The sequence below is a fragment of the Callospermophilus lateralis genome, chromosome 10 (assembly GCF_048772815.1).
Source record: "Callospermophilus lateralis isolate mCalLat2 chromosome 10, mCalLat2.hap1, whole genome shotgun sequence".
NCBI lineage: Eukaryota > Metazoa > Chordata > Mammalia > Rodentia > Sciuridae > Callospermophilus > Callospermophilus lateralis.
The window spans coordinates 7091285-7107334 of record NC_135314.1 but is presented as its reverse complement, the minus strand read 5'-3'; the positions used below and the strand labels follow the sequence as shown (position 1 = coordinate 7107334).

Below are 16050 nucleotides of genomic sequence, written 5' to 3'. Positions count from 1 at the left end.
TAGATTTGATTTATAGAAACTCATCTTAATATATATTTTATACCATTTAACATATAACTGTGTTGAGTGACATACACCTGGTTGTAGTTATAAAGGTTTTTAATATTATTGAACATTCTGAAGTCCTTACTAAAGAACTTTCAGATATGTCAAATGATATAAACATTAGGATATGAATACTTCCTTTAAACCTCACTTATCTTTTCATAGGAGGAGAGACTTCAGCATGCAAACCTTCATCTGTTCGGCTTGCACCGTCATTTTCATTCCATGCTGCTGGCCTTCAGATGGCTGGACAGATGCCCCATTCACATCAGTACAGTGACCGTCGCCAGCCAAACATAAGTGACCAACAGGTTTCTGCCTTATCATATTCTGACCAGATTCAGCAACCTCTAACTAACCAGGTAAGTTCATGAAGTATCAGAAATGATGTTGAAATTATAGTTTATTCCTTAAAAGTGTTAGAATATTAACTAGGAAAATAATTAAGTAGTTTTCAGTTTTATATTTACATGGAAATCTGGATTGACAAAATGATGATAAGATGTTTGTATTTAAAGTTCATGATTTTTATTTTTATTTTAATTAGTTAAAGGATACCCAGAAAGATACCACTTTCTCATTCTGGAATAGAGAGGAACAGTTACTTCTAAAGAATATTAGACAAAAATGAAGCTTATGAAAGTTAGTGAAGTTAAAAAAAAATTATAGGAAAGCAAGATTCCCATTACAGGAAAGTTAGAGGACTTGTTTTATAAAAAATAAAACAAAACTCCTTAAAATTCAAGAAAAAAATATATGCTTGTGAACAATGCTATTCATTCTAATATTCAGAGGAGAGATATTCATCATTATTAGGGGGTGTGCTTATATAAATTATAGTAAGATTTTTGTCTGCAGTTAGCTGGCATTACATTGATAAAATACATATGAGTGAATAGCATTCATGGTTAAATAGTTAATAAGTTGAATTGTGGCAAGACTTAAGAATTCATTTTATTCAGTGAGAAGTTTACTTTCACATTTGAGAATTGGAGCACTTCATCAAAATGTAAGTTTAGGAAGTGTTTACAATTGTGTACAGAAGAAAATGGTGGAACACCGATAAATAATAATGGCAAGATAGTCCATTTATATTATTGTACTTTGAAGAAACAGTATGTTTTGAAAAATTATTTTGCTTGTTCAAAAGCAGCCCATAAAACAGGTGCTGTTGTTGATCTATTTTCTAGCTAACGAGACTAAACCCCAGTTTGTGACTTCTTCAGGTATATTTGTAGTAAATTCCTGGGTCCAGCCCTGGCTTCTTTCTTCTTAGATACAGTGCTCTCTTACATGTAATGCTTGCCATATATGGAGGGCTAGAAAAAAATTCCTGTTGAGTATTTTTATGGTTATGTTATTTTATTTTAGTAAGTATTTTTAGCAAAGTACCTATTATTTTTAATATGCAGCTATCATCTTGTTTGTCTTTAGATCATTTATAAAAGATATTTTACTTAGGTTTTCTGTTTTAAATTGTGTTTTTTTAAAGATTCACAACACAGAGCTGGGGCTGTAGCTCAATGGCAGAGCGCTTGCCTAGCATGCGTGAAGCACTGGGTTCGATCCTCAGCACCACATAAAAATAAACAAATAAAATATAGGCATGCTGTCCATCTACAACTACAAAAAGAATTAAAAAGATTCATAAGACATAAAAAGACTGTCTTTTGAAGTAATCATTCTTGGCCAGATATTTCTGCCAGAGTCTAGAAATTTCTGAACCAAGAAGGGAGTTGTATTAGAAGATATCTTAGAACTGAAGTGTTGTGTTGATGTGGCATGTAATACAGGACATAAGGCATGAGCTCAAGCCTTGGCCCAGGATTTGTTGTAGGGCTTAAAGTAGATCCCATGGACCTGTCAGATCTCTTCCTTGAATGTAAAATTGGAAATCTTAGATTGTACCCCCTAAAATGCCTTCTAGTTATAAACTTCTACAACTTTATTATGTGGTTTCCATTGTTTGGTAATCATTCTGGCAGAATCTTTTAAATAAGACTTACTATAAAAATAGTATATTGAAATGAACTGGCTTTTAAGATTTTTGGTTCTAGTAGTTAATCTTTCCTGTATGAATATGTGTTGGACAAATGTAAAATGTTTTTATTGAGATGAATTTAGGAAATGAGAATATAATAAAAGTAAGTGTGAAAGATTATAATTGACTGTATTAGAGTTTGATTAGACTGTTCTGGTTTTCACAGTTCCTTTCATAGTTCTTAAACTCACCAGGTACCCTGGATATATGTGATATGTACTATTTAGCTATATTAACAGCTCTAAAAAATAGAAGAAAGGCAGAATTGCATATGAAAATATGAGGTAGATGTAAATAAAATAGGTATTGTTACACTAATAAACAGTTTTTTGACTAAAGTCCTAGATCTTGCTCTGTGGAATCTTTTCAGGGGAAAATAATCTTTTCAGTAATGGTCGTTTTAGCTCTTAGAATTAGTTTAAGCAGGAGATGCAAACTTCTCCTTCTGTTGAGTGATCTGTAGGCAGGGAAAGGGCAAGCATTGTGGTTAAGATGTTTCCAGCTCCCAGAGTCAGATAGCTGAGAGGCAGTATTATGACATTTCACCCACTTTCCTTTCTTCAGGTTACTCCCCTTTCAAAAGGGGCAACACATGCAACTAGGCAAGCTCTTGGGTTCTTTGAATACCATCATCTTGCTTTCAGCTGTGGAAGTGGGGAGGAGCAATTGCTGCATTCCTCTCCATTCTCTTGGCACTGTGGATATGAGAAACAGGAAGTTAGGAGAAGGCATCAGATCTGCAGGGCTGGCCTTAGGGCTTAGTATACCTGTGTAACTGTGTGTCTGTAAAAGTTATTTTCTGATTCTTCATTTGTACTTAATGGCAAAATAGAAAATTTGGTTAACCTGAAACTGCAGTGAAAGAAAAGGAAGTGTTACTTAGTAAAAATCAATGTGTTCTTCCAGTGTATTTTGAGCACCTCTGTATAAGGTTCTTTTTGAAGCACTGAATTATATGCTGTAGTCTGAGGCCAATTGTGTGTGTGTGTGCTTGTTTTCAGAAAGCTTTCTGTTTTTTATATACAAGTGCTCCTAAAATAGTAACTTTTATTGCCAGAAGTAGATAAGAAAAGTAAGGTAATAAGAACCAACTTGTTGACTTGGCCTTATGGGCAGAGTTTGGATGGTGGTCATAAAGGTTATTGATAGTCTGTGAAGTGAAGCACACAGAATATCAATATTGAGTGCAGAAATTTGACCATTAGCTCATAGTTATGTGTTTGACTTCATGTATGTACTATACTTTCTTTTTTCCATTTTCTTATTTGTTCCCTTGAGAAGGGTTCTCACTATGTTGACTCAGGTTGGACTCACAGTTGAGTTCCTTTTTTTCTGAGCCTCTTGGATAGCTTGGACTGTACCTTACTTTTAAGTTTTCTTGATTGACCATTTTGGTGTTTTGAGTGAGCATAATTATTCCTAGATGTGGTTACTAATTCTTTTTTCAGATGTTTGAAATAACCAGTGGAATTGTGAACAGGCAAGGTTTTTTAATGCATTTTAATAATTGCTCATGCTTATTTCATGCATGCCACAATTATTTTGACCCAAAATAACCTAAAAATGTCTCAGCTAAAAGGGTATAAAAAAGACCTAAAATTGACAGAGAGCTCCTGGCCCACTGTTGGTGTTAAGACCCTGAGTTAGGTATTGACCACCTCAGCTCTCAACCTAGCAGTACTACTACTACTATTACCACCACCACCACCACTGTTACTGGGGATTGAACCCAGGGATACTTTACCACTGAGGTACACCCCTTGTCCTTTGTATTTTATTTTTTTATTTTGAGATAATCTTGCAAAGTTGATAAGGTTCTTGCTAAATTGCTGCTGATTCTGGCCTCAATTCTGTGATCCTCTTGTCTTAGCCTAGGATTATAGATGGAGCCACTACACCCAGCTTCCTAGCCCCTGACCCTGGGCTATATTCTTAACTGGCTTTGTGTCATTGGAATCTCAAGTTTCTAATTTGTAAAATGGTCATGGCAATAGCACTTACTCTCATGAGATTGTTGAGAAGATTATATCAGACATGTAAAAATATGCATGTTAAAACAGTATTTTGTAAATACTGTATTATATTTATTATTTTACTATCAAGTTATTTAGTTTGCTTTGTGAATAGTATACTTCGTGCTAGTGTTAATTTTACTGGTAATGAAGCATTTCACTGGTTTATACTTTTTGAAATTTCACATTGAGGTTGCACTATAGCAGTTCAAGAAGAGGTTTGCTGATTAGATTACCTCCATGGCGGTGGGGGTCCATAAACTTAAATTAAAAATAAAATACACAAAATTATATTCTTTGAAACTTCTTTTATTACTGTTTATAGCTTTCATTCACATAAAAAGAATTGACATGTTTATTACCAATATTATCTATTTAGTAAATTAAGCCCCCCAAGGAATGTTACTATGTGAATTTAGTTTTATCTACTGCATGTACATTTGTGTGGTGTGTGTGTGTATGTGTGTATTTTTTCCCCCCAGTACTGGGGATTGAACCCAGGACCTTGTATGCTAGACAAATACTGTACCATGAATGGAATCATGTGCCCAGCTACTACTGTTTATATTTTTAAAAAAGCAATCTATTTTTTGAAAATGAATTCAGAACTTGTTAATTCTGATGATCACTTCAGACAAATAGTTTAGCCACTGAGATTCCTCCCCCCCACCCCACCTTATTTAGAACTTAAGAAGGGAGAAGGTCTTGAGAGAAATTAATTCAGTAATTCAGCAAATTTATCATCTGGATAACAATTTGAGAGTTTGAGTATACCTGCAGAAGAAACTTATTAATATAGGTTTATGAGAAAGTACGCTTCAGTAAATGCAGTCAGTGGATAGTAACTCCATCTTTACAGACCTCAGGGATGGGGATAATTTTTGTTTCACCTATAGTTATAACTTTTCCTTCTTTTTCATTTGTGTGGGTTAGAATAATAAGTATACCAAGACTCCAGATGTTTCTATGAGGCCTTGGTATGATGTATTTTCTGTTGCCCCTCAGATTAACTCAAATGTCCTTTGAGAGGGGCTTTGTTAGGGCTTTTGACTCAATAAATTTCCCCTGGCATAAAGTCTATAAGAGAAATCAGGAACACAAGGATGAGCGAGTGGTAATGACTATAGGTGCTTTGATTTGACTAATTGGCTTTGAGGATTTGTTGATTGCAAGAAGCTCTGTGGAAGACCTTTGGCAGGTGAGTGGTGCTCGAAGAGCAGTCCAGTAGCATTGGTGTGCTAGTTGCAGCCCTCATGGATATGTATAGAGAGGGTCCATGCTCCTGCATTATCCTGTCAATAATTTAGTGAAAATTTTTAGCAGGAAACTCAAAGTTGAACTTTTTATAACCTAGAGAATGCTGAAGGGAGCCATGGATTAGGATTGAGTGAAGGGAAAAGGAAATGTGAGGGTAAAATGGGAGGTATTTAATGTGGATGGCATATTTTATTTCCTTGTGTAAAGGAAATGAATGAACATTTCAGCCTTGCTCTGGAGTAGGTACTTGTCAGGGAAAAGGGTCTGGTGGTGGTTAGAGCTGTGCTTCTAGAGCACTTTCCAACAGTTGGAGGCAGGGAGGCGTTGCTACCAATTCTTTTTGGTACCACCGGGGTCTTGAAATCGTATCTTGGAAGCTATATGTTGCCTCCAATGATTGGGTTTGTCTTTGTGAGCCAATTATAAACCAGCTCATCCTAGGAATAATTCTGAACAAATTTTGCTTTGGGCTCATTGTTTTAGAGAAGTCCTCTTGAGCAGCATTCCTGTGTCTCTCCTGGATCCAGGGATATGTCTATAATTCACCATTTAAGTGTGGAGAACACATTAAAAAACCCTTGGGCAGCTGGGCATTCCATCTTCTATTTAATTTATTTGTTCCAGTGGTTGTGTCTTCATTGTATTCCAGATGAAAGAGAAAACTTTGAGAGAGAATGTGTAATCTTGTAATGTAGATATCTTTTTCAAAACAGATATACAGGTTACAGAAGAGGGAATTACGCCAGTGCAGAATAGTTAAAGTGCTAGTCTTTTCTATTTAAGGTGATGCCTGATATTGTCATGTTACAGAGGCGGATGCCCCAAACCTTCCGTGATCCAGCAACTGCTCCCCTGAGAAAACTTTCTGTTGACTTGATCAAAACATATAAGCATATTAATGAGGTAAGATCATTGATTTTTTTTTTTGTTATATTAGCATCTGTCTTGCAATAAATCAAGGGAAGAAAGTTATTTTGTGCTTGTTTAAATATCCTAAACTTGTTTTATTCCCAGTGGTTGTCATGTTATAATTTTTATGAAGAACAGTAAGTGAATGATTTATAGGTATATAATTACAATTATGTAAAAGAAAAGATATTAACAAGGACTGCAAACAACAAAGAAAGTTGTGGATCACTTCCCCTTTTTCAAAATTGTATTTAATATGTTGAGTTTTTCTATAATAACTCTCCCAAAACAAAGAAGGTGAATACTGATTGTATAAAAATAGACATATATTTGACTTTTGCTTAAATTTTGATTTATCTGTAGCTTTTTCTCTTGGTGTTGAGAAGCTCTGAGATATATTAAACCCTCAGTTACAGGCATTTGGTGTACTTTATTTGATCTATTATTAAGTGATCTTTTCTGGAGAAGAGAAGAAGAGCCCATGCTTTCTTTCCTCTTTAATGGGGAACCCTGCATCCTTTCTGATTAAAGACTTATGCCCCTCCCATTTTAGAGCCATTTAACTACAAATGTTTGTATTTTTAAATATGCAAAATTTATAGCAATTTGGTCCTGTTTATTGCCAGTATTATTATGTTACTATGACATTGTGGTCAGATAAATTTAGAATTAACTCAATGAGGAACAGTTCTTAGATTTTGTACATGTTTATGTATTATAAAGGATGGACTGTACTAGCTTGTGATTATCTGAAAATATCTCATAAATGATTTCTAACAGTATGTTGATAGCCAGTTTGTTTCTTTCTGATAAGTTGTTAATAAAATTATAGTTTAACTGTTCTTTATTGTAGCTCTGTTGAAACTTGTTTTTAAATGTCACCTTGTAAACTAGACTTTTTCATCTGTTCTATGGAATGCAATTTATAACGTCTTCATAGTTACCAATTACTTGGACTGTTAATCTAATTTATCTTATTTTTATCAATCTTTGGAAACTATATTATAAGATAATATAGGTGTTACGAAAAATAACTTAGTCTGTGATTAACTATATGTTTAGGAATTTAGTGGAAAGTGAGGATTGGGTGGGTTGGCTGTTTTTCAATAATTATTAGATTATCATCAGATTAAAAACTGGGTGATTTTAGTAAAACATCACTTCATCTGCATTTATACTTCCAGTTTTTAGTCTTTTTTTGCCTGGAACATAAAATATAAAGTTGGCATTGACTTGGACATATAAGGGAATTTGAACTTGAAGAAGATGAAACTTATTTATTTCATTTGGCATTTGTTGTTTATATCAGTGTATGTATTTGTCAAAATTCGTCATACTATATTTTTAAGATCATTGCCATCTCATTTTATATAAAATTTACCCTAATTTATTAAATAAATATTTATATTCTTCTTGAATAGGATACTCTGGACCAATCATTTAACATCTCCTATTTATAAAATATACCAACAGCCCAACTATTTAGTAAATTTCACTGTAGGCATTTTTCCATTGGTTGCATCAACATTATTTTCTAATTCAAATGTCAACTGCAGAAAATTTTTTATTTTTTATGTTATAAAGAAAAAAATTCATCAATTGCCTGATAGATTGTCATAACACTGTTTATTCTCATTTCAGGTTTACTATGCAAAAAAGAAGCGGAGACACCAACAGGGTCAGGGAGACGATTCCAGTCATAAGAAGGAGCGGAAGGTTTACAATGATGGTTATGATGATGACAACTATGATTATATTGTAAAAAACGGAGAAAAGTGGATGGATCGTTACGAAATTGACTCCTTGATAGGCAAAGGTTCCTTTGGACAGGTAATTGAATGAAAAATGCTGAATTTCATTAATTGGAAATTATTTGTGAATTATACTATTTCACCCTTTCCTCAAAAGCACACTTTTAAAATATTTGTAAATAGATTTTAATAATGGATATCTGAGTATCTAGATGATCATAGATCTCCAAAGACAAGAAAACTTCATCGTCTATAAAAACTCCATTAGGATTTTTTTTTTAACTTCATATCTTTGGCTACTATTTTTTTTTAAACTAATGACTAAGTGGTTAATTTTAATAGCTAAGAGATTTTTTTTTAAGATAACTAATAGTATATCACCTCTTTTGTATGGGCTTTATATAGTCTGTGGATTGCTCATGATGTGTATTAGAGATGTTTGCATTTCTGTCTGTTTTAATTTCTTCAAGGAGAAAAGAACTACCATTTTCAGGAAGTAGCAGGCATCTTCCCTTTTCTGGAGGCTCGTGTTGTGCTCTGAGTTTTCCTCCCACCTCATTTCCTAATTGTATTAGGCCTCTCTGAGTGGGCAGATAAGCTTCAAGATGTCCTTTTCTAGTCCTTAGGGCACCAGCATTACCCGTGCTCTGATTGGGGTAGTTCCTGGGGACCTGTGTTTTTCCTTTTTATTCCCAACCTGTTCTTTTCTCCCATAACTCTCCCCTTCTTAATTGAACACCCAGCTCCATTACAGAGCACAAAACTCTAAAAACATGTCTCTTGGATCCGTAGCATCCAGATTCAAGAGCTCATTCCCATCCTCCTCCTCCTCCTTGTATAAAACTTTCTACGTTTCCCTGGCTACTCTTCACTTAGTAAATCCTCTTGGTTCTCTGAGTCATAGTGCTGTTTTGTTTGAGGTATAGTCCTTGCATGGTGAGTTACTATTAACCTGAGATTCACCTACTTTTGACTTTTCACTGACAAGGCTAGACTGAGAGTTTAAATTAAAGACTTCTTGAATTGTGTGTGTGTATGTGTTTTAAATTATGGAATATATGTGTGCTTACTTCTCTGTTTCTGCCCTGACATGAGAGCAAATTATATTCTCCTTTTTAGCCTGAGGGGAAAAATTCTATCCAATGTAACCATTACATGGACAAAAGTATACTGTAAGCCATTAACAGGCACAAGTGTAAACCCCCCAAAAACCTAAACTATTTACACATATAAGGAAAAATGAATAAGAATGTTCAAAGCCTTCTTTATCTCCAGTGTGGCTTACCAGATTCTGATGACACATGTACAGTGTATGTGCTCCTTCCTGCATTAGTGAAGGAACTTTTCCTTGATTTATAAACTCTCTTTCTTCTGAGTTGGGCTCAGTGTTTTGGGGGCCTGTCTTTATGCAAGTAATCCTGCTTTGTTGGAAACAGCTTTTGCTTCTTTCGCAGTCCCTGAAAGAATGGCATTCTTGAGGCCCAGCTGTTAGCCAGAACTATAATCACCTTATAGTTGTAGAGATCGCGCCCTCTACTTTGAAAAGGGCACCAACATTTCGGCAGTTGCTCTCAATAAGACATATTTCTAACTTTGTGATATCCACTGTGAAATTTGTGGGCATATAGATATTCTCTAAACTTAGTTGTCCCTATTCATTCTTTCGGCGCATATGTTTTGCCCCTCCCCTTCACCTCAATTTGCTTATCTGCTAGCTCCTCAGAGCAGGTAAGCATAGTAAATCTGAAAATATGGGCCTGTTTGACCTCAGACTCCATCATCCTGATATTTCTCAGGCAGAGATAGGCAGTGTTTATGTTCAAGACTCATCACTCGTCAGAATAATTACTGTCTTCCATATTGACTTAGCCATACTTTCTCTAAAATTTCTGACAGGTTTGTTATTTCTTTAGATGGTGGTTATGAGTCCTATTGCACATTGAAATTTCTGATGGAGCTTTTAAGAAAGGATTGATGTTAAAATCAGAATTGAGCCAAATTTTGGGCATCAATATTTTTTAAAACTCCCCATTAAATGTGTAATTCAGGATTGAAAACTACTGCTTTAGTTTTAACCAGTTAATTATTTGTCAAGTCATTAAGTACTTGGCCCCCTGAGATTGGCCTTTGTCTTTGAGACTGTCAGGGAACTGAACACTGAACTACACCATTTTTGCCGCAGTCAGCATATTCAGGGAGGTAGAAGATTATCATACTACTTGATCACATGTTTACAAAGATAGCATCTGATCAAAAAGACAACAGACAGTATCTTTTAAAATTGGGTGAGAACAGAGATACTGTTTATTCCTTTCCAAATCTGATTTATAATTTAATTTTACAATATATTTAGCCTTAACCAATTTGGATCTTGTAGCCTATGTTCATCTCTGATCACTGGTTCCAGTCTTCACATTGAGATCATTTGGAGTTCTACCTCAATCCCCATACTTTTTGAATGTATGAACTTTTAGCATATGGTGGAACTTCTCTGGTAATTTGTGGTTTTTTTCTTAGCATAAATTAATTATTTTATAAACCTTTGTTTTTGTGTATCAGAATAAAGTTAGAAAGTTATCTGTTCTCTGAGATGCATTAGAACTTTTAAATATTTAATTTATATTCTTGGGATTTAAATCAAGTTTTTCTCATTCAAAGAATGGTGAGGTGAATTGTTTTATAGTAAGAAGAAATAGTTTTCAGTAAAAGAAGTTAAAAAAAAGCCAAAGCATTTGTCAATATTCTCAATTTTCTGAAGAAGGAAAAAAGTTAAGTCTAATTTTGTTAAGAAAGTTAGCCATTTTGTAGATATATAGAAATATTAAAAGGATATAAAAATTGAAATTTAGTTCAAAAAGATGGACTTAAAGTTATAGTCTTTGGGAAAGAGTAACTTTTATAAATACTGAATTGAAAGAGCATCTTTCCTAATTCAGAAGGTCAAAAAATATACAGTTAAATGAGAATTCAGTAGGTTTGCAATTGGGGGGAAATGTAAACTGTTGTGAAATTGTTGAAATTAATGCAAATAATTACTTACCTTTCTTCTCTTTTAGGTTGTAAAGGCATATGATCGGGTAGAGCAAGAATGGGTTGCCATTAAAATAATAAAGAACAAGAAAGCTTTTCTAAATCAAGCCCAGATAGAAGTGCGACTTCTTGAGCTCATGAACAAGCATGACACAGAAATGAAATACTACATAGGTAAACAAATAGGCAATCATGCAGTGTACCTACTCTAGGCCAGAAAATTGAATCAATGGTTATTTTTGTATCAGAACATGTTGATTTTTATTTTAAAGTGATCAAAATTTTTTTCTTTCATTTGGAGAGCATAAATCTGTTTCTTAATTTGAAATCTTTGGGAGTAGTACACTCCAGACATTACAAATGAGAATAGGACCTTTTTTTTTTTTTTTTTAAATTACAACTTACAAGTTATATCTTTTTTTTTTTTTTTTGCATTGATAGTGAATGTTCATCCACAGTCATCCTAGTAGTTCTATTCTAGCTCAGAAAACTAGATGAAAGCCATTTGTTAGTTGTTGTAGAACCTTTTTTGGAGTGTGTGGACCAAGGTCTCAGGCACTTTGTCAGTTTGTCAGCATTAGAATCTGTTGTACTTACTATAGCAGAAGAGAGGTAGTAGCCACTTACTAAACTCCTGTCACATTCCTTATTATTTTCTTCTGTCATCTCTAATAATTATGACAGTCCTATAAGGAAGATGGTAGAACATTTAAATTATAGATATAGAATAGTACTTATAGTGTTTTAAATAAAACTGTTTAAAATTGGCACCATGTGGAGGGGCATTGACAAAGGAAAGAATTGAAGGACCCAAATTTGTAGCAAATTCTGTGGCAGTTTTGAATTTAATTTCTGGGCATTGTCAATACTTGGGTGTAGGAAAGGGAAATAACATTGCACTGTATTGTAAGTGAAAAATGCAATGTCTTAAACTGCATTTAAAATTGGAACCATTAAGAAAAGGCATGGGAATGTGTTATGATTCTGTAGTTCTCCCAGAATGGTAAAAATAAATAATGGCTGGTTACTGGCAAAGGCCTCAGATAGTTAAGGTCATTTCATTTCATTTATGAAATTTCTCCTTTCACTTTCGTAAAAAGAAAAATATGAGCATGCACTTTTTTCTTCTTCCTTGGTTCCTTTGCATATATATGATGTTATATAAAATAAAGTGGTCTCTGTAGATACCTCATCCCTTCTTCCTCCTTAACTCTCAAGGATTATATTTTGAATGTTTGCTTAAATAGCAGAAAAAAAATGTTGGTAGTATTAACTGTAACATTTTAATTCTGCGTTATTGAAAGAAAACATGGCTGACCTAGAGTGACTACTCAACACGTTAGGTACCTTATAAGGGCTGTCCTTTTGTTGTGGTGGTGGTGGTACCAGGGATTGAACCCAAGAGTGCTTTACCACTATAACTATAACCCTTTTTTATTATTATTATTTTTTAATTTTAATAAAAGGCCTCAGCCTCCGGAGCTGCTGGGATTATATGTGTGCTCACTGCTGCTCACTCCTTTTGTTTTGAATAAACTGACTTTAATAACCAATAAATATATTCGTTATTGTAAATGCACTTTTGGGTAAGGATGATGATGATGATGATGATTATAAAAGAAGATGGCAAATGCAAAGGATCTCAAAAAAAAATCATGAGGTTCTGTATTGGAAAACAACAATAAAAGAACTTTAAATAGAGGTATCTTTATTTAAAGTGTCTGAAAGTTGTGTTGTTTTTTCATAATATGATTTAATTTTAAGATGATCGAATATAATTTATTCTGATGAGGAAGTATTTTAAATCTTTGTTTGAACTTTAAGAAAATATCTGTATATAGCATAATTTTAATTTTTAACTGGCACCTAAAAATTATGTACCTTTATGTGATGTTTTGATAAATGTATATATTATGTAGTGTTGAAATCAGAGTAAACATATCTGCACATTTATCACTTATTTGTGGTGAAAACATTCAATATCCATGTAATTATTTTGAAATACATATACTGTGTAATAGTACAACAAAACCTTTTTTTTCTTTCCCTAACTCTCTCTCCCTTAAATAGCATAACTTCTTATTTGGGTTATTTGGTACCTCCCATTGTCTAATTAAGAGAAAATTCAATTTGTATCTAGAACAAAGTCTTGCCAAACCTTCATTCTCCCACAAAGCAAGCTTACAAAGCTGGAAAAATAGTTTGAACTTTCCTTGACAGTGTTTTTAGTGCTTAGCACATTGTAGGTACTAAGTAATTGAGTTATGAATTGGGAGGTCAAGTGGAAGCGAGTAGATCTCTCATTGGAGGAACATTCTAATTGCAGAGTTTCTTAAAGGGATTTTTGTAATCACATTGGAATTCTGACATCAGTTATCTTTTGTATTCCTTTTGTAGCTACTGCTTAACCTGAGATTAAAAATCCATACATTGGCCATGACTGTGAAGTGTCATGGAGTTGTTTGTAGTTTCAGGCCTGTGAACCATAATGACTAAGTAAATGTTACACCTTTTTATGTAACCTTTTAAGGATTCTTTTTTTGTGCGTTTGCAGTGTCAGAGAGTGCTATAAACTCATGAAAACTATGTAAAAGTTTTACTGTTACTTAGCACAATTTTAGATCAAAAGCAATACTGATGCACATTGTTGGAAGGCAGGCAGCCTAGGGCTACCTCCAGGAAAACACAATGTCAGTGTAGTGACCAGATACTGAATACTGACAGTTATTCAGGATAAATTTGTAGAGAAACCTGCTTTGGTGATACTATAAGACCAAAGTGAAGGTAGCCTTGTCATCCACTTGAGTAACGTGTGTAGTGTGGTACATGTAAGAATGTTTATAGCTAAAGGCAGCACTTTTTTTTATTGAATATTCTAATCTCATCTGATGTGAAGTAAAGTGTTAAGACCTAAGCACCATCTTTCAAGCATTTAGTGATTATTAAGCCTTCTTAGATGGTCACCTAAGTGGTTTCAAGTTATGTGTTCTGTACCATTTCCCCAGTCATAGTCCTGCTGATACTTTCTTCTTGTGGCTGAGCTTTATTTTGGTATTTTTCCAAACCTTCTAGTCTTCCATGAGATTTCCCTTTTATCAATTTCATCAACATAATCAAATGACTTGATTTTGGACTTCCCAATACCTTACAAAAGCATGATTTTTAAACTCTTGCTTTAAGTACTAAGTACTTTCACAGTTGTTATGAAAATTACTAGCAAACACAGATTTTGTATTTATTTATCAAAGCCAATTTATGTATCAGATGCCAAGTATACCATTGTCAAAAGAAGAGACTACAAAGGGTGAAAGGTCTGAGGTGGATCTTCCAGAAACTAAAAAGTACTTTCCTTTATAAAGCATGATAACTCTTCTGTTTAATTTTTTTTTTAAACAGGGCACTTTGCTGATACTTTTTAACCATATATCATTTATTGATAGACATTATACCTTTTTAGCAGAAAATCATTTAGATAATCTTTCTTAACTGTAAAATGTACTATTCATGTAGAATGGTGATCTCCAAAACTCTTCCTGGTTTTTGCTTTGCATTTTGATACTGTGATGTCATGTGTTGTTGAGTACGTGTATGTATATGTTACTTTCATTTTATGGATATGTATAGTTGAAAATTAAACTTTTTTTCTCTTTCAGTGCATTTGAAACGCCACTTTATGTTTCGGAACCATCTCTGTTTAGTTTTTGAAATGCTGTCCTACAACCTCTATGACTTGTTAAGGAACACCAATTTCCGAGGGGTGTCTTTGAACCTCACAAGAAAATTTGCGCAACAGATGTGCACTGCACTGCTTTTCCTTGCGACTCCAGAACTTAGTATCATTCACTGTGACCTAAAACCTGAGAATATCCTTCTTTGTAACCCCAAACGCAGTGCAATCAAGATTGTTGACTTTGGTAGTTCTTGTCAGTTGGGGCAGAGGGTAAGTATTTCAGGATTTGTGAATTAAAATAGAATTATAACAGAATAGGTCGACACTGAAATGTTGTTAATAATTTGTTTGTAGATTGAAGGCAATTATAGTATGCCTATTTATCTTTAAAATGTAGTACTTGAGTCACCTTGATACTGATCTCTTTTAAAAAGTGAGTAGCAGTACTTTGAATTAGAAGATGCTGAATTTTCAAAGTGGATGCATTTGAAACTGTATGTATACTTAAAAGAGTAAGAGAATAAGAAATAAAAGAAGTAAATATTAGGTGATTCTAGATATATTCCCAAATAGAGGTTTTAGTATAAATTTGGGGGAGATTCCAGTACAGTGTCTTGAATTTTTGCCATAGTATATTTCTCTGAATCCCAAGATTATTATTAATTTTTTTTTAACCCTCAAAAACTGCCAGGTATAATGCTAGGGTTGTGGCTCAGTGGTAGAGCACTTGCCTAGCATGTGTGAGGCACTGGGTTCGATCCTCAGCACCACATAAAAATATCCATTTACAGCTCAAAAAAATATTTAAAAAAAAAACCCTGCCAGGTAAAAACAAATGCAGTCATCTCTGCATTAGTCATGGTACTGTAGTATAGAAATTACAGTTGTTGGACATATTTGTTTTGATAATTGTTTAAATTTTTCCTTCTCTTCCCCACAAAATTATAATTTAAATAAATTCACATGTCCAAACATGTTTTTTTCACACTGTTAAAAACAGATGTGTCTGTAGTGATAAACAGACTAAGTGTAGCTGATGTAGGAAAGCAAAATTTTCCTACCATAAGTTAGTGAAATTTCCTCCTGTCCTGTCCAACTTTTCTCCTCCAGGTTTTGTTTTTGTTGTTTTTTGTTTTGTTTTGTTTTGTTTTTTGTTTTTTGGGTACCAGTGATTGAACTCCGGCATTCAAATCACTGAGCCACATCCCTGCCCTGTTGTGTAATTTATTTAAAGACAGGGTCTCACTGAGTTGCTTAGTGCCTCACCTAGTTTTTTATTTTGAGGCAGTGTCTTAGTAAATTGCCCAGGCTAACTTTGAACTTGTGATCATCCTG

The 16050-nt window shown here is 33.9% G+C and overlaps 1 protein-coding gene across 7 annotated transcripts in view; it reads left to right on the top strand.

Moving 5' to 3' along the window:
- The window catches only part of Dyrk1a (dual specificity tyrosine phosphorylation regulated kinase 1A), a 144669-nt gene that overhangs the window by 108025 nt on the left and 20594 nt on the right, over positions 1–16050 (top strand). For 6 of the 7 annotated variants that reach the window (XM_076867574.2, XM_076867571.2, XM_076867572.2 and 3 more), the window contains 5 exons: positions 211–407; positions 6139–6258; positions 7906–8094; positions 11072–11219; positions 14699–14985. In XM_076867574.2, the coding sequence (XP_076723689.1) occupies positions 211–407; positions 6139–6258; positions 7906–8094; positions 11072–11219; positions 14699–14985 (941 nt within the window). The remainder of the gene's footprint in view (positions 1–210; positions 408–6138; positions 6259–7905; positions 8095–11071; positions 11220–14698; positions 14986–16050) is intronic. The other variant, XM_076867575.2, reaches the window with a different exon arrangement.